This window comes from Akanthomyces muscarius, chromosome 3, assembly GCF_028009165.1.
Source record: "Akanthomyces muscarius strain Ve6 chromosome 3, whole genome shotgun sequence".
In the NCBI taxonomy this organism is placed as follows: domain Eukaryota; kingdom Fungi; phylum Ascomycota; class Sordariomycetes; order Hypocreales; family Cordycipitaceae; genus Akanthomyces; species Akanthomyces muscarius.
This window is the reverse complement of record NC_079243.1, coordinates 4,827,090-4,851,709: the sequence shown is the minus strand read 5'-3', so window position 1 is coordinate 4,851,709 and position 24,620 is coordinate 4,827,090. Positions and strand designations below refer to the sequence as shown.

General features: G+C 54.4%; 10 protein-coding genes across 10 annotated transcripts; 6 read left to right on the top strand and 4 right to left on the bottom strand.

Annotated features, from left to right (window-relative positions):
- Positions 1 to 646: 646 nt before the first annotated feature.
- On the top strand, positions 647 to 1,287 carry LMH87_003016 (uncharacterized protein; the record flags this gene model as incomplete). The annotated part of the gene is made up of 4 exons (XM_056194567.1): positions 647 to 740; positions 797 to 850; positions 950 to 1,068; positions 1,123 to 1,287. 4 exons carry the CDS (start codon positions 647 to 649, stop codon positions 1,285 to 1,287), a joined length of 432 nt encoding a protein of 143 aa, XP_056051492.1.
- Positions 1,288 to 5,403: 4,116 nt separating this feature from the next.
- LMH87_003015 (uncharacterized protein) lies at positions 5,404 to 6,203 on the bottom strand (the record flags this gene model as incomplete). Its single annotated transcript, XM_056194566.1, has 3 exons — positions 5,404 to 5,484; positions 5,562 to 5,579; positions 6,099 to 6,203. 3 exons carry the CDS (start codon positions 6,201 to 6,203, stop codon positions 5,404 to 5,406), a joined length of 204 nt encoding a protein of 67 aa, XP_056051491.1.
- Positions 6,204 to 6,738: 535 nt separating this feature from the next.
- LMH87_003014 (uncharacterized protein) lies at positions 6,739 to 7,801 on the top strand (the record flags this gene model as incomplete). The annotated part of the gene is made up of 2 exons (XM_056194565.1): positions 6,739 to 6,820; positions 6,891 to 7,801. The coding sequence occupies 2 exons, from the start codon at positions 6,739 to 6,741 to the stop codon at positions 7,799 to 7,801; spliced, it is 993 nt and encodes a 330-aa protein (XP_056051490.1).
- A 1,739-nt stretch (positions 7,802 to 9,540) lies between these two features.
- Positions 9,541 to 10,625, top strand: LMH87_003013 (uncharacterized protein; the record flags this gene model as incomplete). The annotated part of the gene is made up of 6 exons (XM_056194564.1): positions 9,541 to 9,549; positions 9,603 to 9,728; positions 9,801 to 9,996; positions 10,063 to 10,173; positions 10,250 to 10,451; positions 10,526 to 10,625. 6 exons carry the CDS (start codon positions 9,541 to 9,543, stop codon positions 10,623 to 10,625), a joined length of 744 nt encoding a protein of 247 aa, XP_056051489.1.
- A 451-nt stretch (positions 10,626 to 11,076) lies between these two features.
- On the top strand, positions 11,077 to 11,382 carry LMH87_003012 (uncharacterized protein; the record flags this gene model as incomplete). The annotated part of the gene is made up of 1 exon (XM_056194562.1): positions 11,077 to 11,382. One exon carries the CDS (start codon positions 11,077 to 11,079, stop codon positions 11,380 to 11,382), a length of 306 nt encoding a protein of 101 aa, XP_056051488.1.
- A 60-nt stretch (positions 11,383 to 11,442) lies between these two features.
- On the top strand, positions 11,443 to 12,528 carry LMH87_003011 (uncharacterized protein; the record flags this gene model as incomplete). Its single annotated transcript, XM_056194561.1, has 3 exons — positions 11,443 to 11,906; positions 11,957 to 12,065; positions 12,115 to 12,528. 3 exons carry the CDS (start codon positions 11,443 to 11,445, stop codon positions 12,526 to 12,528), a joined length of 987 nt encoding a protein of 328 aa, XP_056051487.1.
- Positions 12,529 to 14,121: 1,593 nt separating this feature from the next.
- LMH87_003010 (uncharacterized protein) lies at positions 14,122 to 16,476 on the top strand (the record flags this gene model as incomplete). The annotated part of the gene is made up of 2 exons (XM_056194560.1): positions 14,122 to 14,675; positions 14,754 to 16,476. 2 exons carry the CDS (start codon positions 14,122 to 14,124, stop codon positions 16,474 to 16,476), a joined length of 2,277 nt encoding a protein of 758 aa, XP_056051486.1.
- A 276-nt stretch (positions 16,477 to 16,752) lies between these two features.
- Positions 16,753 to 19,179, bottom strand: LMH87_003009 (uncharacterized protein; the record flags this gene model as incomplete). The annotated part of the gene is made up of 3 exons (XM_056194559.1): positions 16,753 to 16,875; positions 16,972 to 18,267; positions 18,319 to 19,179. The coding sequence occupies 3 exons, from the start codon at positions 19,177 to 19,179 to the stop codon at positions 16,753 to 16,755; spliced, it is 2,280 nt and encodes a 759-aa protein (XP_056051485.1).
- A 1,607-nt stretch (positions 19,180 to 20,786) lies between these two features.
- LMH87_003008 (uncharacterized protein) lies at positions 20,787 to 21,542 on the bottom strand (the record flags this gene model as incomplete). The annotated part of the gene is made up of 1 exon (XM_056194558.1): positions 20,787 to 21,542. One exon carries the CDS (start codon positions 21,540 to 21,542, stop codon positions 20,787 to 20,789), a length of 756 nt encoding a protein of 251 aa, XP_056051484.1.
- A 1,265-nt stretch (positions 21,543 to 22,807) lies between these two features.
- LMH87_003007 (uncharacterized protein) lies at positions 22,808 to 24,463 on the bottom strand (the record flags this gene model as incomplete). The annotated part of the gene is made up of 2 exons (XM_056194557.1): positions 22,808 to 22,992; positions 23,074 to 24,463. The coding sequence occupies 2 exons, from the start codon at positions 24,461 to 24,463 to the stop codon at positions 22,808 to 22,810; spliced, it is 1,575 nt and encodes a 524-aa protein (XP_056051483.1).
- Between the last annotated feature and the right edge of the window lie 157 nt (positions 24,464 to 24,620).

Below are 24,620 nucleotides of genomic sequence, written 5' to 3'. Positions count from 1 at the left end.
TGTTCTATATGTAGACTTCGTTTGTAGATCAACCAAGATAGTTGGCTATGCGTTTGAACAGAACTCCAGCGAAGGTATGTTGCTATTTATACAAAATTTCCATCATCTAAGACCGGGTCAATTTTTAAATTCCCCTTTACTCAAACATCATTGACCATGTGTTTCCTCCGAGACCCCGAGTCGGGTCTCCGGTCTCGTCAAAGACCGTGAATCAGACATGGTTCATCGCATCTCGGGGTCGGATAGAGATGCTGCAACTCCGCTGATTAAGAAAGCGGCTGAATAAAAGTGCAGGGGGACTAACTATTGCCTGCGGATGGCGTACGGCGGTGCTGCATGGTGGCGGTCAAGGAAGTCACAGGTACTATGTATGCAGCCAGAGATCGTAGCTAGCGTTGCTTTGTGATATTGTAGTAAATTTGTAATCCGCTGATTAAAGATGTGGATTAATGAAAATGCAGGGTTGGCCTGCGGCGGCAAAACATGGCGGGGACGTTTCTACGGAACCCACGATTATTATATATAGAGCCTTGATCCTCGCAAAATTTTCTCTGTCTTCCGAAAGAGTCTAAGCCACACCTGAAAAGACTGATGAACAATGTATCTGTCCGCTTCCGCCAAATGTCTCGGCTTGCTCGGACCGCTTATGCTCCCCTCCGTGGCAGCGCAGAGCACCTTCAATTTTTATGCATACGGTAGCAGTGGGGACTTGAGTGCTGTCCCATTGTTCTATGAGAACGGTTTGTACCAATTCAAATCGCATCGTTCTAAGAAAATAACCACTAAATCACAATAGGCCATGTCATGCTGTCCAACCTCACCTCGCCCGCCAACCTGACCTCTGTGTACTGTGAGCTTTACTTTTCTGCCCCTTTCCCGAAGTCGTCAGAGTAAAACGATGAGGCTACCTCTCAGACGCCAATTTATTGCTAATTTGAGGGTGCCGCAGTCACCGGGGACACCAATGGACCATCGGCTTGGACCGTCCACTCCAACACCACCACCGACCCAAACCCCCCGTTCACCTCTGGCTACGTGACTCTCGAAGCCTCGAGTGCATCTAGTCGGGTAAGCGTTGGAAATTCGTCTACCGAAGCGCTAGCCTTGCTACTCTTTGGCCAGACAGTCTTTGCCAAAGTCGACAATAAGTTGCAGAATCCCTTCTACGCGGCCGCAACAGAGACAAAGGGAATCTACCAGCTGGTTTGGAATCCACAGAATCCTAACGATGAACAACTTGAGGCGATTGTCTTGCGAACGGTGAAACCGCCCGACCACAAAATTTAAGTGCCTCGCGCTATAAGTGCGCGATCGGTTGGCGGGGTTGAAAGCCTTGTTGTTACGGTCGGGCTGCATTGTCTTGAGCCGAGAAGTTGATGCTCCAAGGTTAGGATAGGGGCTATTTACGCGTCCTTGGCGTAGTTGAGCGTCATACGCGTCTCGGGCCGGCCAAAAAATGTGCAATATCGAGTTTCTTTTTTCCACAATTTCTGCTACACGTCCAAGTTCGTTCAGTGACTGATATGCATGCATGGTATGTGTATTGCAGGGTACCTTCGCCATGCGAAACTGTCCGGTGTATTCAAATGCGGGCAAGAAGCACACCTGACGTCTCTGAAATCTCACGAAGCTAGCCGGGATATAGTCAATCAAAGCGAAGCAGATGACTTAAGGTGTAAGTCAGTGGCATATACGGGCGACGGGTCAAACTCAGGTTGACCCCTTATGGCTGCTCAAATGGCGCGCATTATACTGCACGTTTTGCAACCCAACCGTAAAAGCGTACAAGACGATCGCCGTCGCACTGGCTGTTATCGGCTGTCTCGACGCATCTGCTGAGCTTGTCACGAGGCATTTATAGTGTGCATAATATCAATATCAGTCAGAACTTCAGCTTACCACCCGGCAAATGCCCTTCTATTGTTGGACCTTTTCTGTTAGGTTATGGCAGCAGTCCACTGAATGATTGGTCCGGCAGTGCCCGTTCGCCCCAATAATAACCGAACATCCCGAATGACGCCGAGACTCGGTCGGTTTTCCAGCGTAGCCCTTCAACGTACGTGCACCTACAGATTTCTACAACTAATCTGGAAATTAAAAGCTCTTAGGACATGGATAGTAATCTAATAAATTTAATAGTTTATTATATCTCGGGGGCAAGATATAGCTCCTCAGCTCCCTTTCATACACATAACCACGCGACTGCCCAGCTAGCGCAGTCTCACTGCCTCCGACGCCACGTCCCAACGAGGAACATTAGCTCAGCCACTCACATCTACCCCAGGTTACCAATGCCGGTCTTGCCGCTGGTCCCGCACGAGAAAAATGAGGCGCAGTGGAAGCCGACGCGACGCCGGAGTAGAAGTCAGAGAATTCAAAATACTCACTTCATCCGCGTAGCTCTGATTCTAAAGAGGCGGGCGTCACGCAACCTTATTGTGCTAGATATAGGGCGCTTGTTAGTATTACTAACATAGAACCTACAGCTCTAAGACTCAGGTATCGTTGATGACTAATTAGGGTAGCAGCGGTAAAGTAATGAGTATAAAGCTACTAACTAATAGTGTAAACAAGAACTGTTAAGTACACCAGTATTTAAAGTCTAATTTAGTTTAGTTTGAATTTGTTTTTTGGCACGCTATGCTTAAAGCTAGACGCTAATTATCCTGAGAATAAAACTAAATATCATTGACTGGCATCTTGGAGCCAATTAAGTATAGGTTCCAGACGAGGCTTCAAGCTGAGCGTTCGGGTACTTTTAAGAAAGGCCACTCCGCGTGAAGAACAGTCAGCGTCTATCCTCATGGCTAACTCGCTCTGGGCCCGACTTTAACGCTTCTCCTCCTCGGCGGCCATGTTGTAGTCTTTCCAGTCACGTAGTTCTTCAGCTTGACCATATCGACAATAGGAGAGCTGTAATATACACAAAACTGCTGCTCCAACTGATTGCCGTATGACGCAAAGCAGAACTCTGCACCCAGGTAACTAGCGGCCCGCCCTGCCGTTGCAAGCTGATTATGTGTGTGGAGTTATCCGCGTCAAACACCCCAGTGAAAGTTATCTTAAACTCAGCAGTCAGATTGGCTTCGCGGCTGTTGGAGCTTGTTGCGTTGCCTCTTCCAGAAAGAGCAAGATTGAGCGTTGTGTTTGTGAAGGACCCATTCATGGTCAACTGATCTGGGACTCGAAAATTCCAATCTCGGGAGCTAGAGCATGCTCCTCTGGGTAGTGAAAGAAGCAACCCGTTGTCTGTAGGCTCGAAATTGAGCTCATCCACCATTGTTGCGTTGAACAGCGCCTGTTCCCGGTTGCTAGTACTTTCTGTGACGTTCATATTCATGAAATCCGCAGCCCGAGTCTTGCGAGCGATAAAATCTGTCCACCCATGCGTTGTCGAAACCCGAAACAGATCTGGCTGCCTGGGACAAAACTGATCCTTTTTAATATACGCATACGAGTCGCCAATTTTGTCAAGCGACTTGTCTGTTTCCCATGCTTTGAACCCAATGATGACAGGGTTCGTTGGACCAACGGGGTACGACGACTGCGGGCCGATCCAGGCATAGCCGAGCATGTGTGTTGATCGCATGTCGTTCAGAGGGCATCTCTGACCCGCCGTAATGATGAAGCTTAGCGACGCTTCACCGTGAAAAAATGATCCGCCGTAGCCCGAGCCTGCACCCTTCATTCCGGTGTTATTCTGGGCGTTAGAAGGGATCAGGTCCCATTTCCAAACTGGTGGGACATCGGGTATTCCGCAATGCTCGTCGCCGGATGAAGAGTCGCCGGATGAAGAGTCGCCGGATGAAGAGTCACCGGCGCTACCACCACCACCACCAGAGCTCACGTCTCCGCCGCCACCACCGCCGCGTCTTGCGCTCGCGGCTGGTAATGTTATGGCCAGCAGGCTTGGCAAAAACAGAGTCCAAGGCTTCATGGCTACTCTTGCTGTCTTGTCTTCACCGCAGGTAGTAGAAGGCGGCGGAATAAAGGAGTCACATTTTGCGTGCGAGGGGAAAGCGATACAGATATACAACACAGGGCAAAATGTAAAATTGCAATACTCGAAAGGCCGCGGTTATGACTTCAGCCGCAGCGGGGACACAAGGCGCTTTTACCAACTTCATCACGTGAAATGGCTTGGCAACGGTCAAATGAGCATGCTCTCCTCCATTGAGAGGTCCGCGGATACGACATTGATCGTCGTGGCAGGACAGCGCAGCTCTTGGATGTCCATACCTGGTTGCCAACCTTCAATGGACATCCGGCTGCGGTGACAGCATGCCACTGGCATCCTCCGACACTGACAACCATCTCGTGCCAGTACATAGTCGGCCCGCCAACGACAGCGCCATATGTTGTCATTCTGCCATGGACATTCAACAACAACACTAGCCATGGAAGTATCGCAGGGCCAGAGGATGGTTGTGAGACGGTTGGCGCTGCTGGTGGACGCCCATCGTCGTGGACAGGGCCTAGGTGGATATTGACCCGTAATAAGCCTGTCATTCAGCCCTGACAGCCTGGCCACGCCAGCATGCCATAGAATGGGGCGTTAGGCGGAATCACTATCCCTTTGACTGCGGTAAAGGAGCAAATAGGTATTTTGCAGGGGTTACAGCCAATCATGTGTAAAAGAAAAACTAGGTACTTTACATTAGTAGTAAAAGGCCACTTATTAGGGGGAAGTACTGCGACGTAGGTGAGAACTGGGGTCTACCTCAAATAACACTAATTAGGCCTGAGAATAAGACCTTATCTAATAGCTTTAGTCCTTTTCTTAGTGGGTTTCGCGACCTGCTTGCTCCATCACCGCAGTCAAAGGGATAGCCCTTGGACTGTTGAGGAGCAGCTCTGAGGTCACTGGCTGGGGTACTAAGCCAGCCAACATCAAGAATTACTGTAGGTACCTTCAGTCCACACGCCAAGTACTCAATAATAGATATTTCTACTAGATATCAAAATACTATAAATTAGAAAAAAAAAAGGGATGCGTGATTAGTTCTTAGATTAGTGTAGTGTGTGTGTTTTAGATGACATTTTAATGACGTATAAATGCGGTGCTAGAAGCTATGATGATGGGTAATCTTGCGAGGTGGCTTTCGTGACCTCAGAGCTCCTCCTTGACAGCTCCAGAGATTGTCTTCTACAGGGCGCTCGGTGGCATGCCGAAGCATACCCAGTGCAAAGAGACCATAAATCACGAGTGTAAGTGCGGGGTGGCATTTCCATTTCCAGAGAACCCGCTATCCCATACGGTTAGATTGTCGAAACCATCGCTAGTTACAGTACGGGGGCCGCCAGAGCTGGGATGCCGGCAGAGGAGGCCATCGCCCAACCCACCCCGCAAAGGTTGGGATAATCAAACCCACCAACTCCGCGCTGCCGGCATTGAGGCCCCATTCATAGCGGTGTGACGGTGACCCATATCGCAAAGACAAGAAAAATAACACGCAGTCCGTTTTGTGTCGCCCGGATGGCATTCTACGGAGAACTCAGCATCATGTGCATGGTTTGGGGAGTTTCTCCGGCGCTATTGTTGAGCTCCGACGCCAACTAACACGCTTGCGAGCCTGCAGCTAAAGCCGCCCACTGAGAACGGGCGAGACTCGTGTTGGATGGTTTTATGCGAGCTTCTGCGCCCAACTTGGAGCGTTATCCGATGTAACAACCCTTCTAAGAGTTTTGGCTGTTCTACAGGGTCACCTTTGAGAGTTTGGCCCCATAGCCCCTTGAGGTAGCCGTACCTGGCAGCTCGGATGTCCAGTAGTGTAACACGCCTAACTAAGTTGTGGCCTAGATCCTTGGTGGCAGAGGCGCTATTGACTCGTGGCCGCTCCACTGTTGCCGCTCCGTTAAAACTACGGCAAGACAAATCACTGAGCAGATAGGGCGATGGGAGACTGGGAAGGCAAATCCCTTCGGCAGCCCATAACTGACAAAATAATCGTTTTTACAGTTTCTGGCTTTATTCGCGATGCGGATATTGCCCGCTGATGTCGGAAACGGCTATGCTTGTTCACATGATCCTAGGCCCAAGGGCTCGGAACTCGTCGGCACAGGACATCGCTCATGGCAGAGCTGCGGGATCTGCTCACTGGGATGAACGAGGTGCTGTCGATGCCGCAGTGGTCCAAGCCGGGGTTGGTCTCTTGGGGGCTGGAGAAGAAGCGCCGAGTTGCCAGATTCGGCACCCACCCCATGCAGGCGCGAACGCTGTCTCGTCAGAGGCTATGCCGGTCCAGGAAAGTAGCCCGGCACCATCTCATGCAGCTCCACGGCTAGCTTTGAGGTGTTGTAGGTTTTTAGTTTTCTGACACAACACTCGTTCACGCCAAGAAGGTTGATGCGTCGGCCGGCGCCAGATGGAGCCGTCTTGGCCCTACGACTGACAGTTCCCATCTCATGACCATGCGCTACAGCCATGCTCCTACCCCGCGCAGACAGATTTGTAAAGAGATGCTCCGCATTCTGCGGGGATAGCGCATGATAACGTGTGCTGGTACGCTATTGCCCCGTCCTGGTGAGACTGTGCGTTGTTGAAGCTCGGACGGGACCATGGGGAGAGCAGTCTATTCCGTTCCGCTCACGATGTTGCGTATATAATGGACATTGGCTGCACCTTTCAATGAGTCCATGTTTACAATCAGACTATCACAAACCCCCTACTTCTTTACCCGAGACGGTGGCATTCATACAGCTTTCACTTGATTCACTTGCCACACTTACACCGACAACATGCGTGTCGCCCTCTTCTCCCTCACCACGGTGGTGGCAGCCAGTCCCATGACAAGTTACATGTCTTCCATGGAATCAAGATGTATGCCCTCTCCCCTCGCTTTCTTCGCAGCATACCGCATGAGAGCCGAACATGTGCTGACTTGTCACAGCTGCTGCTGTCAACAACAACTTGATGAACAACTTCCGTTTCTACGCCCAGCATGCCGCGGCCGCTTACTGCAACGCCGAGGGCCCCTCTCCCGGCGACTCGGTGGCCTGTGGCGGCGAGTGCGACGACGTGATGCGCAACGGCGCCACCATAATAGACACCTTCCAGGGCAGCAAGACGGGCATTGCCGGGTACGTCGCCGTCGACGACACCCGTCGGGAGGTTGTCTTTGCCACGCGCGGCAGCCACAACATCCGCAACTTCATCACCGACATTCTTTTCCTCAAGCGCGACTGCGACTTCACCTCGGGCTGCAAGATGCACGACGGCTTCTCCGACTCGTGGAACGAAATCTCCGCCGCCGCGACCTCGGCCATTAAGGAGGGCCTGCAGGCGAACCCGGGCTACAGGCTCGTCATCACCGGCCACTCGCTGGGCGGCGCCGTCGCCGCGCTCGGCGGTGCATACCTCCGCCGCGCCGGCTTCGCAAACGACATTTACACGTTTGGCGCGCCGCGCGTGGGCAACGACGTCTTTGCCAACTTTGCCAACAGCCAGGCCGGTGGCCTCTTCCGCATGACGCACATTGACGACCCCGTCCCGCGCCTGCCGCCCATGATCTTCAGCTACCGCCACAGCGGGCCCGAGTACTGGCTGTCCAACGGCGGCGCCATGCAGGACAAGTACCAGCCGGCCGACATCAAGATCTGCCAGGGCATTGCCAGCGTCGCCTGCAACGCCGGTACATTTGGCTTCGACATCCTCGCTCACCTCCACTACCTCACCGACACCTCGGATTGCGCGCCCATCGCCATCAAGTGGAAGCGCGACGACAACCCTTCGGATGAGGAGCTCAAGCAGCGCCTGACCAAGTGGAGCCAGCAGGATCAAGCTCTTGTCAATGGGCAGTAGAGGGCATGTTTTGATGCGACGGTATCTCATGAACGGCCGGTGAAGCAATTACGCATGGCCTGAGAGGCCAGATGATGAACAATCATGATGATAAATTGGTGCATGCGAAGCGTTTGCATTGTACATGATTTGAATCTGCATATATTTGGTATAACATCTGTCCATACGGGTCTTTTTACTACACTCTGTACATATTACATAGTTCTCCTGCCAGTCCTTGTACATATCACGACTGTGTAAATACAAAAAGAAATTTCATAACGCTTTGCATCATCCGTTACTCTTCACCTATAGGCTCGCAACTCCCTTTGGGCCCGCAACCTTGACCCCGTGAATCAGATCTCGTCGCAAATGTTCGAGATGTCGAAGCCGCGCGGTTCTCTACCAATCGAGGCCTTGATGGTTGTCACTGCAGCAGACATGCCTGTTACGGCGGCCTAGTTTTTCATTTTTAAGCTGACTCGAAACTTGGAAACTGCTTTAATTTGTTCTTTCCGGCAAAAATAATAATGATTGACCGGATTGACGGTGATAAAGGCTGCCCCAGATACCGCGGGATTTGCAGCTTTTCAGCCATGAGCCCGAGTGCTTAGTGAAGCCCTGCTTACGACAGGCGATGGAAAAGCCTGAAAAAATTTAAAACTCCCAGACATGTTATAGAAGTTGCATTTTTTAAGCATTCGAGAACTTCTACATACTGCGAACGAATAGCTTTTCTGTTGCGGGCAGCCAAAAGAACAGGCCGCCATGTTCTTCCTGTTTCTCCCTGGTCAGCCATACGATTGCAGACGATGTTTTTCTTCTTTAAAATGTTGGTCACAGCCGACAGCCTTGCAAGAGCCAAACAATTCGCTTCAGCGCTATTTATATAGCAAATGCCGTACTATGCCGGAGCATGGGACCACGAGCGGCAGCTTCTCTTGGCATCTGCTGGCTCGTATACATGGGCTCGGCGTTCGGCAAGTTCCGACTCGTGGGCAAAAAGCATGATGCACTGTCAAAGACGGCGAGAGCTATAAAGAGACAACGTTGCTCTACGTTAGTTTCATATCAAGCTAGTCGTGTTAAAAATAGCAGGAGAAAAATTTTAAGCCTCGTCCGTCTCTTGCAGGGGCGCTGGCTGCCGGCCTCGCGTCGGCCCTTTCGCTGGCGTCCGCCGGCACTCTCGCCGGATTCCGCCCGCAAGCTCACCAAGCTATTTCTCATCTCGGCAGCAGGTCTACCCTACGCATATCGCCAAAAGAGTTATAGACATGGTACGCATAGCTGCCAAAGGCCAAAAGAGAAGAAAAAAAGAAGAAGAAAAAGAGGGAAAAAAGGGAAAGAGAAAATATGGAAATGATTGCTTCAATAGATTTCCAGAGAAAGTGGCGTGGCTCGAACTAGTAGTCCTGTCCTTGTCACTTACACAAAGCCAAGCCGAGATCATCCCCCATTGCCAAACCGAATCCGTCGTAGCCTAGCCTCGCCCCCAGAACAACACACACCTGCTCTCGCGTCGTCGACTTGATCGGGCGGCCTCGGAAGGTCAGCTCCCGAGCTGGTGCAAATGTTGCCATTCACTGGGGATATGGCACTGTTGCTATAAATGCCGAGCCGCCACCGACCTCGATTGCCGAAGCTGTCCAGGTACACACACGCACGCGCACCGACCTCTTTTCCTATCAGTGCCACTCTTTTAGGTGCTCCCGTGTGAGATTTATTATTGCCGTCTTAAGTCTCTCGTTTTCTCTTCACTCATGGGTCTCGTATGAACTTGTGTGAAACATATACCTGTCGCTCTTTTTTGACTCGAAACCAGGAAAACAACTCTTACAAGCTCCAAACAATGGCGGTCGACACCACTGTGTCCGAGGCGGGCTACCCGGAGGAAAAGGTCATTCGTAGAGAACCTGTACACCACCAAAGGCAACTCCCTTCGAGTGCTGTAAGTCCCTCGGTTCCGTCTTGTTTCTGTTGAACAAATACAAGAAGAGAATGGTCAATTGACGTCTGTCAGGCCGCATTCCCCGTCGGTGCCTTTGCGACAACACTCACAACCCTCTCCCTCAGCTTGATGGAGTGGCGCGGCGTCACCATCACCAACGTCTACGTCGCCAACTTCTTTTTCGTCGCTGCTCTGGGATTGCTCATCTCCGCGCAGTGGGAGCTCTCTGCTGGCAACGGCTTTGCTTACACCGTGTACAGCGCATTCGGTAGGATCTCTCTCCTTCACCTCATGCACTTGCGCTTTTCTCTTAACACTGAGCGACAAAAAACAGGTCTCTTCTATGCAGGATACGGTGCGGTTCTGACACCCTCATTTGGGATACGCGCTGCATACGGCGACGATGTCGCGCAGTACAATAATGCGCTGGGCTTCTTTGTTCTCTGTACGTTTCTGCGGCGGGTTGATTGACACCCCCGCCCTTCTTCAGCGCTTCGCCTGGCTGACTGGTGCCGTGACAGTGTGGACAGTTTTCGTCTTTACGTTTCTCATTGCCTCCATCACGACGAATCTGGTCAGCATACTGATATATCTCTTTGTCGACTTGGGCTTCCTGTTCATTGCCGCGAGCTACTTCGCCAAAGCCGACGGGCACGCCAGCGCCGCGAAGGGGCTGCAGATCGCCGGCGGCGCATCCTGCTTCGTAGCGGGCCTCTTGGGATGGTATGTATTTTTCTTCTTCTTTTTTAGGAACCTGATAACTGCAACGCGCTTTCTTGCTGACAGCTTGTTGTTAGGTACCTCACCTTTCACTTGCTTTTAAAAGACGACCTGGTAGTGCTGCCGCTTGGACACACGGGCAAGTATTTTGTAAAGAAGCGAGTGCATCACCACTAGGGAGTCCGTTACGAGGCCCAATCATCTAGAAACTAATTACGAAATCAAAATAAAATATGGGGCTGTATGAATTATTCTCCAATCTGCGCACTACGTGATATCATACACCGCACCGATCGCGTACACTGCTGGAAGCACGCGATTTACCCCGCTAATGAGTATGGGATGAGTGGCTCTGTATAGTTTCCGAACGTGTCTGTGCGATGCGACGTCGATCCAGTCTCCGTGATGGGCGATTGGCGGTAGATCTACTTGGCCTGGGTGGGAGGGTGTAGCGGGACTCGCGCCATCGCCAGTGTGCATCGCGACAGCCATGTCGCAATATGCCGCAGGCCACATGTGTCGCTACAGCGGCGTTGTATATAGCCACTGTATATCTATGATGCGCTTTCTTTCTTGAATCAAGTTTTTTACTAATTTAGCGTATCTTTCTATCCCGAGCGAAATAACCATGTCTTCCAACGCAAGGGACGCACCATCGACGGATCCCGAGGTATATGACGAATATAGCAGCAAGTGGCAGCAGCAGCCTACAGATGCTGCAGCATGGCTACAGCGCGCCGTGGACGTTGCGAAAGTACTCGCCACTGACGCGGCTGTACGAGAGCGCGAGAACAAATCACCGAGGGCCGAGATTGCTCTTCTCAAGCATTCGGGCCTGCTCAAGGCTCTCGGTCTGCCCAAGTACGGCGGTGGTGGCCAGCCATGGTCTGTCGGCTACAAGATCATTCAAGAGGTTGCCAAGGGTGATGGGTAAGTGCTACATATCCGATGTGAAGAAAGGTTTCATTAATCCGATGTCGATAGTTCCATTGGCATGCTTCTGGGATACCATCTGCTCTGGTCCACGACAGCTCGCGTGGTCGGCACAGATGCGCAGGTCGACCGCACCGAGGAGCTAATTCTCAAGAACAACTACTTTGTTGGCGGCGCCGTCAACCCCCGTGACAGCGACTTGAAAATTTCAAACGATGGCGACAACATTGTTTTCAATGGATTCAAATTCTTCAACACGGGCGGTGTCATTTCCGACCTCACCGTCTTGGAAGGCGTGTACGAGGACACGTCAGACCACATCTTCGCCATTGTCAAGACGGACCAATCGGGAATCAACTTTGGTCATGACTGGGACAATGTCGGTCTGCGTCTGACAGAGTCGGGCAGCGTCAAGATTGAAAATGTCAAGGCACCGTGGGCGGATGCACTGGGCTGGGATGCCTCATCCAAGAAGCCCGACCCGGCGGTGCTGGGCATTCCATTTGGCTCGCTGCTATTGCCGACGTAAGTGACCTGACTAAAAATATAGAATGTCAAGCTAACCGAATTTTCAGCATCCAACTTGTATTCAGCAACTTTTACATTGGTATTGCCTGGGGAGCACTGAATACAGCAACGGCTTACACGAACTCGTCTACCCGCGCCTGGCCATTTGGCGGCGATGTAAGTTTCACACAGTCGATTGAAATTCGCATGTCTGACCAGAATGCAGAACAAGGAAAAGCCACAAGAAGAGTTCTACATTCTCTCCACATATGGCAACTTCGTGGCCCACCTCCGCGCCGCCACGGCACTTGCAGAAAAGGCTGGCCAGCAGATTGATGCGGCTTACGACGGAACGCAGAACAGCGTCCTGGATCGCGCCAAAGTGACTGCCCAGGCTCGTGGTGAAGTTGCGGAATGGGTGGCCAGCGTCAAGGTGGTGGCGACCGACGTCGGCCTGCGCGTCACGTCGGGCGTGTTTGAGGTGACTGGTGCCAAGGCAACGGCGACCAAAGTCGGGCTGGACAGGTTCTGGCGCGACATTCGGACGCATACGCTGCACGACCCAGTGGCTTACAAGAACAGGGAGCTGGGTAGATATCAGCTCCTGCAAGAGATTCCGGAGCCGACGTGGTACACGTAAAGAGGTGGTGTGCTGGGTATACGTGAGAGCGGGGCTTGATTCATTGGCCAAGATTATAACCATTTTTATGCTTGCAAAAAATCGGTCTACTGGTAGTGATTGATTAGTAGCAGCCGCTTATTGGCCTAGGCCAGCCGGACTGGGCTGGGCTGGTATCAAAGAGGCATGTACCCACGTGTTGATTGCTACCAGAAAGAGACGGCTCCTGCGCCACTTCGATCGGTCAAGGTAGTCCGACATGAGTCTCACAAGAAACAAGCATCAAACTGCAACTCATTCCTTGATCGGCGTGCGAGTAGTCTCTTTCGGTCGCACTGATCGACGTGCGCACTCGGGTATAGCAGCTCGGGATCAATGTAAACATGCAGCCCACGTAATGAGAGGGCGCTAGTCAATGTGCCAAGTGGGAGGGCGAGGCCGAGCGGAAGAGCAGAGGCCGACGCGACGCCTCTTCTGGGACCGACGCCCCAGTTCGCGCCGTCGCAGGGCTGTGGATGCGCCGATAGCGGGTCATGGAATAAGTGGCCGGTGGAGGGGTTCTTTTGGCTGCGGCGAAACGGCGTCCGAAGCTAGAAAGAAACGGGAAACAGCGCGGTATTGTTATGTAGCCATCGCAGAAAAAAAATTGTGACGTCTGTGTGACAAGAAGCCGGAGCGGGTGAGGGCCGCAGGTAATATGCTTAAACATTGACATGGCGAAAAGCATCGACTAGAGGACGTGCGTGCGACGTTGGCCCACTGGGAGTGCTGCAGTGTACCGTGAACGGAGCGGTTGTTGCATTTGTGAGACAATGTATGAGAAGTTGATTGCTTAATGTTACACGACCAGGGTTATGCGATGGCCATGACAATGGAGATGGAGATGGAGATGGTGGTGGAAAGATGCAGAGATATATCGGGCGACTGTACTCCGTATGCACGAGATGGCTGACGATACCGCCGTTTGCAAGTATTGGCTGGCTGGCAGCTGGCAGCTTGTTTGTAGAGCCGGGATAAAGCGTGGCGGGCCGTCGGGCGACATCGCTCGCAGCTGGCAACGCACAGCGGCCTCTACCTTACCTTACTAGACCCTGCAACTGCCTTTTCTAGTCCAGCCTGGCCAATTACAGTGGGCAGGAGACAAGCCAGGCACCTGACCGGCCCATCGGCTAGCGTTGACCGCGACCTTGCCAGCTGTTGCCTGCTTATCGTCCGCATTGTGCGGTGCGGCCTGCGCTGCGCCCAGCTTGCGGGCCAGCCAGCCAGGCGCCAGCACCGGCCAAGACTACCTATCCAAAAATTTCAACAACCCCACCAAGAATCGATCGCCCGACTTTGTCCTACTCTCTTCTGCCCGCCTTCTCCTCTGTTCCTCATGGTCCCCTTTTTGTTCGAGCCATCATCTAATCGTCACGACCAATTTCTGTCCTTTTGTCCCCGGCCTCGACCCCATCGTCGCATGCATTGCCGAACCTCTCCACTGTCGTGCCCTCGCTCTACCCGTCGCTAAGACACACCCCCGATATTCCGGCATTCTAGGCCCTCTGCACCACGGTGGCGCTCCCGACGGTCCGTTTGGCCGCTGCTGCTCCATGAGACACACCTTCGCAGACGATGAACGTTGCCGTCACTCTCTCTCCGCCTAACACACTTCATGCCCGCGGCCATGTGAGGTCCATGTCGGATGCTGGCTTCGACTCGCCCCGTGCTGCCTCGGTCGCTTCCGTTGCCACGCCGCAGGACCGTCGCCCTAAGAAGTCGTCGTCGACCTGCGCGACATGCCGCCATCGCAAGGTCCGATGCAACGGCGTCCGCCCCATGTGCTCCAATTGCCAGCGGCTCGGCTTTCCCTGCTCCTACGACGAGGCCGACGCTGATGCCTGGCATGTCGCCCTTCCGCGCCGCCGCGTCAAGCAGGCTTGTCTCACCTGCCACAGTCGCAAGGCCAGATGCTCCGGCCATTTGCCCAGCTGCGAACGCTGTTCTTCGCTCGGCCTGGACTGTGTCTATCGTCCTACCAAGCGCATCAAGACGTCGTCCCGACCCCAGGGGAGCATGAGAAGCCCGGCTGCTCGTTCCATAGACAGTGACAGCCATGATGCCCACGACGACAGCGACCGAGCCATGAGCGACCCGGCCAGCACACCCGCCTCTTACGGCCATGACGGGTAAGTCCACCTCATTTTCTGTAGATGCATTACGTAGAAAAACTCTGAATGAGCCCAATTTCGCTAACGGAAAATAAGCCCTTCGCCTGACGAGTCCTTTGACTCCCTCATTCGGCGCACCTTTGAAAAGTTCTTTCATCATATTCATCACATTCCCGTGTTCTCCTTTTTGCATCGTGCCTCTCTGATGGAGCAGTACTATGCTGGAAAAGTAGACAAGGCTCTCCTCCTCGCCCTCGTTGGCATAACCTCGTGTCTTACCACCATGGGCCCCGGCATACGTGAATATGGTGACGGATGCATAGACGAGGCAGAGTCGCTCATCTTTGCCGACTACACCATCCCCTCTACAATCAAAGTGCAAGCGCTAGTCCTCATCATTAAGCACCGTATCCTATGCAACAAGTTTCCCAGCGCCTTTATGCTCTTCAGCATAGCCTCCCGGTTCGCCGCCGCCCTCCGCCTCAATCACCACAGCCCCAACCTCTGCTTCCTAGCGCAGGAGTCGCGCCGCCGTCTCATGTGGTCCCTCTACTGCATCGATGCCGGGATATCGGGCGGTTTTGCCGAGTTTTCCCTCTGGCGCGCTGATCGTATAAATGTTGGCCTGCCATGCAACGAGCGTAACTTTGAGTTTGACCTCTCCAAGCCCACCGAGAAGCTTGTTCCGGACCCCGACGACCCGGAACAGCCCCGGTCCGAAGACATCGGCAGTCTAGCCCTGCATGTTCGAATTCTACACATCAGGCAAAAGATTATCGAGTTTACCAAGACTGCGCTTATCGGCCGCAACATCAATGCTGTAGAGCTGCAGAGTCGGGTCCTCGGCCTGCACCAGGAGCTCGAGGATTTTGCCTATCGTATGCCAGCCTCGTTTCAGTTTTCGGAAAACTCGATGCGGCTGCGTGCATACTCACCTCGCATATGTGTCTTCGTCATGATTCACATATGGTGGCGCCAGTGCTACTGCGATCTCTACCGTCTAGCCATGACCGGCTTTCGCGACGCCCTGCCGCTCGAGACGTTGGAGTCGTTGGACCAGAGTTTTCTCGATCACTGTCAACGCCAATGTGTGGAGCACTCGGTCGCCATGGCCGACATCTTCAAGTGCATGGAAAAGCTGCATGCTCGGCCCATCGCCGATTTGGATCTTGCCATATGCGCTTTTCAGTGTGCCCGCACGTTGCACTATGCCTACCGTCTCGACGCCGTCAAATTTGGCCTCGTGACGGAAACGGTCCGCGAGCAGTCCAAAGCGTGCCTGAAGGTCATCCAGCAGTGCTGCCGCGGACCAGCCGCCGCCGGTGTGCAGGCTGACCTCGAGCGCCTTATCAACAGCGGCCTCGGCGCCGTCGATACGTCGTCGCCCGTCCTCGAGGCACAAAGCAGCACCCAGGGGCGCACCGCGTATCCTCAGCATCCCGTCCTCAAGAATATCCGCGTCGGCGAGGAGCCGTCTGTGATCCACACCCCCGCGCGTCTCAGCAACGGCTCGGGGACTCGGCCCGACGTTTACAACAGTACCTCCCCTGGCATGGCTACGCTGTCGCCGACGATGCTGCCTGATGCGTGGATGTCGACGCCACAAAAAGCGTTTGAGCCCAATATGGGCAGCAATGGCGAGGGGAGTTCCGCCGTGCTAACGTCGACGGAGTTGAATAATGCGTATGAAGACGCCCTCAAAGGCCTAAGTCTCGCCAACGGATTGGACCATGCCATGGGCGTCATGGACCTGAGCACCATGTGGGCGCCGACCTCGGAATGGATGGCGCCAGAATTTGCCAACGGCGCGGGCGTTTGATTTCTCTCTTCTTTCCTCTTTAATGATGATGACGAAGCATGGTTATGAAACGAGGCATGGAAAACAGCAGCGCGTTCTATATATATATGCATTTAATACCACGAGGAACACTGCAGATATAGATGGCGTCTTTATTACTTTCATATCAATTGCAAAAGCTAAATTTAATAAGATCCATGCGATGCAAATGGCCGTGATGAAGCAAGAGTTGCTTTTGTAACAAACGCCTGCAAGAGTTGCTGTTGGTGCTGATGATGATGTGATGATGTGATGATTTTACATTTTGACGCGGAAGAGATAACGGAGCTGAACCTGGTTGACGTCGTAGCAAATATACTCGTTGTAGTAGAGTGATGCGTTTTGGACCTTCGTGTCCTCGGCGGGTTTGCTCGGGTCGGGCTGGAATTTCGTTAGCATGACTAGCTCCATGAATAGAATCTGCATGTCTGCCTGCTCACAGTCGAGCGAAGCGAGGCAAGGGAAAAAAAAACGTACCATTTTCACACCCTTGAGGCTCTTGTGCACCGTCCCGGCATCCATCCACTTGGGCGGCGCAAACGTGCCCTGTCCCTTTGTGCTCCATTTCCCGGCTTTTCTGGCCGTGTCGTCGGCCGTGTACGACGAGTGAATGAGCTCGAGCATGGGGTCGCCGAGCTCGGCCTCGCAGAGCAGCAGCAGGCCCTCGCCCTGGGACATGCCGGCGGCGCAGTAGCCGGCCGACTTGCTCGACATATCGGCGAGGTAGATGCCCTTGCCGAACATGTAGCCCGAGACGGGGGCCTCGGGGGGCGCGATGCGCAGGCCCTGGCTGAGGATGCCGCCAAAGTTGGTCGAGCGCGAGCCGTGCCAGAGCAGGCGCTTGTCCGAGGGGATGCCGGCAAAGTTGGAAGTCGCGAAGCGCGTCTTTTCGCCGCGGCGCTCGATGCGGAAAATGTCGAGGACCTGGTAGTTGAAGGAGTGGGTGCTGCCGACGGTGCCGCAAAGGTACTGCTCGAGCGTCTTGTACTCCTTAGTAGTGCGCTTCAGCGGCGTCATCTCTTCGAGGTCCAGGCCTTGGAACTTGCGGTCCAGGTGGTGCATGGGGTCGGCGGCGGCGGCCTTGCGGTCGGCCTTCATAAGGTCGGCGGCAATCTTCATGTCCGAGAGCGACTCGAGCAGCTCCACCTCACGCTTGAGGCGGCGCTCGTCAGAGATGATGGGCGGGCGCTGACGGCCAAAGTCGTGCGGGATGAGCGAGTAGTAGGTGTTGGAAAAGTGCTCCGTCGCTGCAGGCACCGTCATGCTCCAGCGGGAGGAAGCGAGCGAGTTGTCGTCGAAGAGATCCGAGAGAGCCTTGAGCTGCTCGAAGCCTCGCAGGATGGTAGCCTTGCTGAGCTTGCCGAGCGGCAGCTTGTTGGCGTCGTAGTTGAGCTCAGCGAGTGTGGCCTGAATAAAGTCATTGTTGAAGATCATCTCCATCAACGCCTTGGTGGAGTCGTCGAGGGTGCAGTCGGGCTCGGGCTCTTCTTGCTTGACAGCTTTGGAGTCGGCGTCCTTGGCGTCTGCTGTGTCGCCGTCCTCGCTGTCCGAGTCGGGTTCGTAGCTGCGCTCTACAAAGGCGTACTTGCCAGGCTTGGGGGAATTGGCGCGGTCTGCCCACTTGAGGCCGGACTTGTCTTTGAACTTCTTTTCAAAGTTGGTGAGGGCGCTCTCAAAGGTGCCATTGCCGAGGGAAGCGTTGGCACCGGGCTCGCCCACGCGGCCCCAGCGAGTCCAGGTCGAGAACTTGTCCGCCTTGGGGTCATGCAAGAGCTTGGAAAGCCGTTAGTGGTGTGTAGTTGGGCTAGGTCAGGGGTGGCTTACCTGGACAATGTAAAACTTGTTGTTATTGTTGCTTGCGTTGGTCTGGTTGAGGGACGCATCGTAGATGACGCCCGAGTCGGGGTCGACGTAAACTTCAAAGCCGGGGAGAGTGCAAAAGTTGTCAACGGGGATGACCATTGCCTTTTTAGCACTCTGTCCGTCGTCCGCTTTGGCTTCCTTGGCGTCTTCATCTTGCAATTGCTGTGCTGATTCGTCTTCGGCAGCGTCCTTCATTTCTTCGTCTTCGTCCTTGACGGTCTCTTGCTTTTTGCCTCTTGTGGCACGCGCCTTTTTAGGCTTGGGCTCTTCTTCCTCTTCCTTGACGTCGTCCTCGCCGTCGTCGGCGGTCGCTCCATTGGGGTTTGCCACGGCAATTGGACGCTTCTTATCGACGCCATTGGTCTGGCCGGCTTTTTGAGCCGCGACATACTCTTCGCGGGCCTCCTTGAGTTTCTGCTCCTGCTCAATGACATTGCTCCAGGTGTGCTTGTCGACGTCGACGAGTGTTTGCGTTCTGTCGCACTCTGTGAGCCAGGTACCTCGCACAATGTGGAGGCCCTTTTCTTTTCCGTTGCGCACTTTGGTGGCATTCTTCAGGTAGTCTTCTCTGGTGGCAATGACGTGGGTGACGGCATTCACAACGCGGCTCTCCTGGATGGCACCGAGGTCACCGAGGAGGTACTCGATGCCGTGGGGCATGTAGTCGCTAACGTTGACATGGCCACTGACGACAACGCGGAGACCTTCAAGGGGACGGTGGACGGCGCCGTATGGCGTAGCATCGGGAATGGTTGAAGTAGTGGTGGTGTTGGCAGCGCCGTTTGAGGGCGCAGCCTGCGCAGCCTTTTTCCTAGGTGCCATTGTGTAGTGGTGCAGGTGCAGTAGTGTAGGGGGGAGTGAAGACGGCAGCACACCACTGAAGAAAGGCCAATTGGCTGGGAGGGAATAGATGAGGATGCGGGAGATGAGAAGGAAAAGGCTGATGGGAATTAATGGCAAGCAGAGGCGAAACGAGGCGAGGCTGAAGCTGTGCGGTTGGGCATGGGCTTTTATTGTTGGCCCGAGCAGGCGGTGCAGTGAACGGCGGCAGCCAGGTGGGCAGCTAGCAAACGCACAGCAAAAACAGGATAGCAGCTGTTAACTAACGGGCCGCCGTGGCCTGCTGAAGAAATAGATAACAGGTGAGCACCTGCGGGGAGTTTCAGCGCCTCGTGGCCCTGTTTCCAAGGCTGAGCTCGCTAAATTACCGTAGATGGCTTCGCTCAGGGGGGTCTGCTGCCTAGCCTGACCCGCTGGAGTGGACTGTGCCTGGATCCTCCTGGTCCTTTTTTCGTGCAACGAATTCATCATTGCCAATGAATTCCCCCAGAATGCAGCCATAATCCCTGTCGGCTGCCTGGCCGCTGGTGGAGCTTGATTTGTTTTCAGATTTCAACGCAGCGGCTCGTCTGCATTCTTTCCCACCAGAGTGACACTAGGACTGCATCTTCGCGCAGCACAGCGACGCCAGATTCTAGGCAGCAGACGCGCCAGGCCATCCATCATGGACCATCCATCGCAAGGCCCGACACCAACCCAACACGAGCTCACGTGGTCGAGTGGCCAACATCTACTCATTTGCCCTCTATCAGAGAGTGATACGTGAGTTGCCCTGACAATGAGCTTCTGAATCATGTTGCGCATGGTGAATTCTACAGTAATTTCTCGTATGTTTTTCCTCTTCTAATTTATCTTGCTGATCCGTTCCTATCTCGTTTACTCGCTTCGGGCCGCTCACGCGCCTAGCGGGAGTCTTATTCCCGAAAGTCTCAAGAATTTCCAGAAAGAATTGAAAGCCTCGCTTGACGTATTCCTATCCCTATACTTCTCCGTACTCTGTGTTTTTCTTCCGTTTGTGCTGATATCGCCCCATCACCAGCATCGGCCTCGTCAAGTTAGTCCCCAACAAGCACTCGTCCGCGTGTAGACAATCTGCTAATATCTTGCTCTCCGTTCGACGCATTTCACATAAAAAGGGAACCTTTGACTGGTCGAGTTCGAGTGACACATTTACTTTGCCGGAGGACGAGGTGAGTGGAAACACTTACAAAAGAAAGCGAGGCAAAAAGACAAAGCAGAGATGGGTAGGGGAAACAACAGGAGCAAGGAAAGACGAAAAGAAGAGATTTCGCAACGCGATTAGTATCAAAATCAAGTGAACTTAGTATCCGTGCAGTATCTAACGCATTAACCTCCACATTACTCTAGCCACCAATAACGACCGTCCGGCTACTCCCTCGGTCTTTTTTTTTTTTTTGGTTCTTTCCCGTTTTGTGTTCTCAAGACTCTAAGCACTCTCTTGCAGCCTTTCCCTAGACTGGCATCCGCCGTCTCACATAGTCCCTCTACTGCATCGATGCCGGGATATCGGGGTCCCGCTGTTGTCTGTCAACTCCTTTTTGGCGCCAGTGGGCTTTGAGCTAGAAAGTCTAGGCCAGCGGAAACTTGCGCTTGGGGCCGTTCTCCCTGTCCTTGGGGCCGTTCTCCCTGTCGAGGGGGAGGCACTTGATAGGCCAGCAGAAAAAGTCGCCTCTGCGGGCCAGAGGCGGCGTGACGCCGCCCGTGGGCACGAGCTCTGCGAGAACGGTCGCCGTCGTTGTCTTCGACGTGGCTGGCTTGGTCGTCTTGTGGAGGGTGGTGGAGGAGGTGGTGGCGCCATGGCTGGCCGTCTTCTTGTGAGAGCTGGTGGTGGTGCTAGGGGTCTTGCTGGTAACAGTATGCGTGTCCACGCCCCTGGGTGCGACGGTGGAAGTGTGAGTGGTGCCGGTGGTGCTGGTCGTCTTCTTGTGGGTGCGGGTGGTGGTGGTGCCGGGGATGTCGTGGCTGGTCGTCTTCTTGTGAGAGCTGGTGGTGGTGCTGGGGGTGCCGTGGCTGGTTGTCTTCTTGTGCGTGCTGGTGGCGGTGGTGGTGTTGGGGGCCTTGCTGGTAAGAGCATGCTTGTCCACGCCTCTGGCGACGATGGTGAACGCGGTAGTGATGTCCAGGCTCGTCTTGGGAGGCAGGGGAAGAGGCACCATGGGGGTCAGCAGATGGAAGATCTCGGTGGGGACGGAGCTGGTTTCAACGGCGGCGGTGTCGATGGCGGTGGTGACATTCTTGGGACCAGGGGCAGGGCCGCTGGGGATGAAGCGAGGAGAGGCGGCGACGACGCCGGCGAGAGCAGCGACAGCAACGGTGGCCTTCATTTTGGCGGGAGCTGCCTTTTTACTTTTCCCTTTCTAGATGAGGAAGAGGTTTTGAATCTAGAGTAAAACTAGGTTAGTTCTTGGGTAGTTGTTGTGGAAAAGTGAGTGAAGATGCTAACCGGGCTGGCGAGCTGAGAACTAGAGGTCAAGTTTTGTGCAAAAGGGAAAAACAAAGCGAGCAATCAGACATATGACTGGATACTTATACCCTAATCAGATACAGTTTCGTTCTCGCCCTGTGAGGTTGGTTTTCCGCCGCAGCGTGCAGCTAGTTACAACTAGTTGGTGATATACTCTGCTGGTCGAGGCGACCAACACGCGACTAAAAAGACTTGTGTATACTCGCCGCCACCACCATCGTCATCATCAGACTTTTCTTGTTAGTGCCCTGAATGCCTGTAATACTAGAGTCCCCTTTTTATCAAAAGATCCAGAAATTCGTGTTTTCACCAACAAATAAGCAAAAGAAAAGTGAGTAGAGGCAAGACGGTACAGCAAAGCAAAGTCAAGCTCGTCTCACGCTGAATCCCCCCCGGGCTTCCAAACGCCCAAGTGACAAAAGTGATATGCAAATCAAGTTGCCTACACCGCTAGGACGATGCTCCGCGCTTCTCGGTGGCGCCTCCGCCAGAGACCTGCAGGGCCGCCCAATCTTTTCTACATCCGCACGTGGTGTAACATCCACAAGGGGTACAGCAGCCCATACCCCAGGATCTAGACGCCTGCTAAAAGAAACATTTGACCCTAGCTCTTGGTGGAGAAAGGGTTTTCGCCGACACGTCCCACCAGGAGGGGCTGGTTCGTGTCTCCGACTTGCGCCAGGGTTTGGCAGGAAACTATCCCACACACAAGTGCTGTATCCAAGTAGGGCCCCCAAGGGACCAGATGAAAGGGGCCTTTATTGAATAAAGCTTGTTGGCTATTAGCGCCCAACTTTGTTTTTAGAGTGTGTGTGCGCGCGTGCACGTGGCCAGGCATTACTCGCAGCTCGTCAAGGACCTACAATAGCGGCCAGCTCGTCAAGAACCTACAACAGCGGCCTAGTCCTCGATCGGCCCGTCACGGCAGTGTATCATTTCCCTCTACCGAACCTTTTTTTCAATGTATAGTCAAGCATGCCATGAGCCATTTTGAGGAAACTTTGTTTGCATAATCTCTGAAAAGCTCGCTATGATAGTCATACACATCAGCGGCGTCGCGTGGCTGTGAGCCGCTCACCTCGCCTCCCGCCCCTCGCGCAATTCTGCAAAGCAATCATCTTTTTTTTATACAGTCGTCGACGCCGCTCCATTCATGGCTGTGTCGTCCGCGCCATCATCTCCATCTTCTTCATCATTATCCTCATCATTATCCTCATCAATATCATTCTCATCCTCGTCATCCTCGTCGACATCCTCCGGGTCATCGTCGTTGTCGAGTTCAGCTTGCTGGCTTACCATAGTTTGCGGCACTATTTTCTCGCATTAGCCTTTTTTTTCCTCATGTGCCTTAATTTTTTCCGCCGTCTCCACTTGTAAACTAAACAACTTACCAAAGCGCACAATCTCCGCCGTCTCGAGCTGCTCCCGCACAAACGCCCTCCAGTCCGGCCCTTCGTACTGCACCTCGCCTCTCCCGCCCACGAACCGTGCCGCCGGCGGCCGTGCCTGCTGGGCCTTGGTGTCCTCAAACTTTTGCCGTCCCACCTTGACCCGATGCAAACTCAGCCCGCTCTCGGTCTTGGCCAGATCCCGCCACAGCCTCTTCCACACAGCCAGCTCCTGCTGGTCTTCTGCCGCCAGAGTCACATCCCACAGCGCCAGATCCTCGAGCGTCGGGGCAAACTTCCGCAGCAGCCGCACGAGCAGTTCCGGCTTCATGTGAATCTTGCCCAGGCTCAGCCGCGTCAGGTGCGGGAAGCCGATGGGTGGCGGGGAGCTCTCGATGATGGCGCGCTCCTCGGGGTCGGTGATGACGCCGTCCGGGCAGGTAATCGGCGCGCCCTCCTCCATGGCGAGCCACTCCATAAACAGCGCAAACACGAGCGTATCTCCCCGGTAGCCGTTGAATCGAAAGTCGCGCAGGTTCGGCACATACGATAGAAACTGGCGGAGATCAAAACTCCACGTACGCGCGTTGAAGGCGTCGCCGTCGGACCACCCGCGGTAGTCGTCACCTATGACTAGATGCAGCTTGGTCAGGCGCGCCAGCACCGGCAGCATCGTCGGCTTCAAGTACTCGGGCACATAGAACGTTCCCCGCCAGGGTACACCATGCCGCCTCAGCAGCAGCTCGATGCCCGCGACCGGCGAGTCGGCGGCCGCCAGCGCCTGCAGCGTCTTGATAAACACCTTGTAGCTCGCAAACTCGTCGTAGCTCACGACGGTCGCGTTCATCAGCGTGGTGCCCGTCAGCCTCGTAAACGTCGCGTCCCCGTAGCTGTTCCAGCTGGCGCCGGGCCCGTCCCTCGAGCGGCGCGTCGAGTTGGAGTCGCGCAGCACCACGTCCTCGAGGTTCGTCAGGCCCCTGAGGGCCTCGGCGAGCATGGCCGCGTCCTGGCCCGTGGTGGCGAAGATCCAGTGGCGCGTGTGCAGCTGGTTGTGGCGGTGGGTGGCCGCGGGCGAGCGGTGCGTGTGGCACATGCGCGCGTGCGAGACGGTCTCGAGGCCGACGTGCAGGTGTCGCATGTGCGGCGCCAGGCGGCTGCGCGAGATGGCGAGCAGCGCCGCGAGGCTGAACTCGGTCAGGTTGAACTGCTTGTGCCGGAAGAACTCGCGCGCGAAGCTGGCAAAGAGCGACTTCTCGACGTGCCCGCAGCTCAGCCGCAGGTGGCCCAGCTCGACCGTCGTAAGGTGCTGGCTGATGCGCAGGAGCAGCTCGAGCGGCAGCCGCAGCAGAGGGCTGGGCTTGGGGGGCTCGGCGGACGTCATGTCCACGTCCATCGCGGGAGGGGTGATGAGTCGATGTGAGGCGGGAGTTGACGTCGCCGCCAAATACTGGTTGAGAGACGTGAGATGTGCTATGAGAGCGTTTGTGAGGTCTTGTGCTGCGTCTGCGTTTGCATCTCTCGTGCGGATCGGTGTATGCGTGCAGGTGACC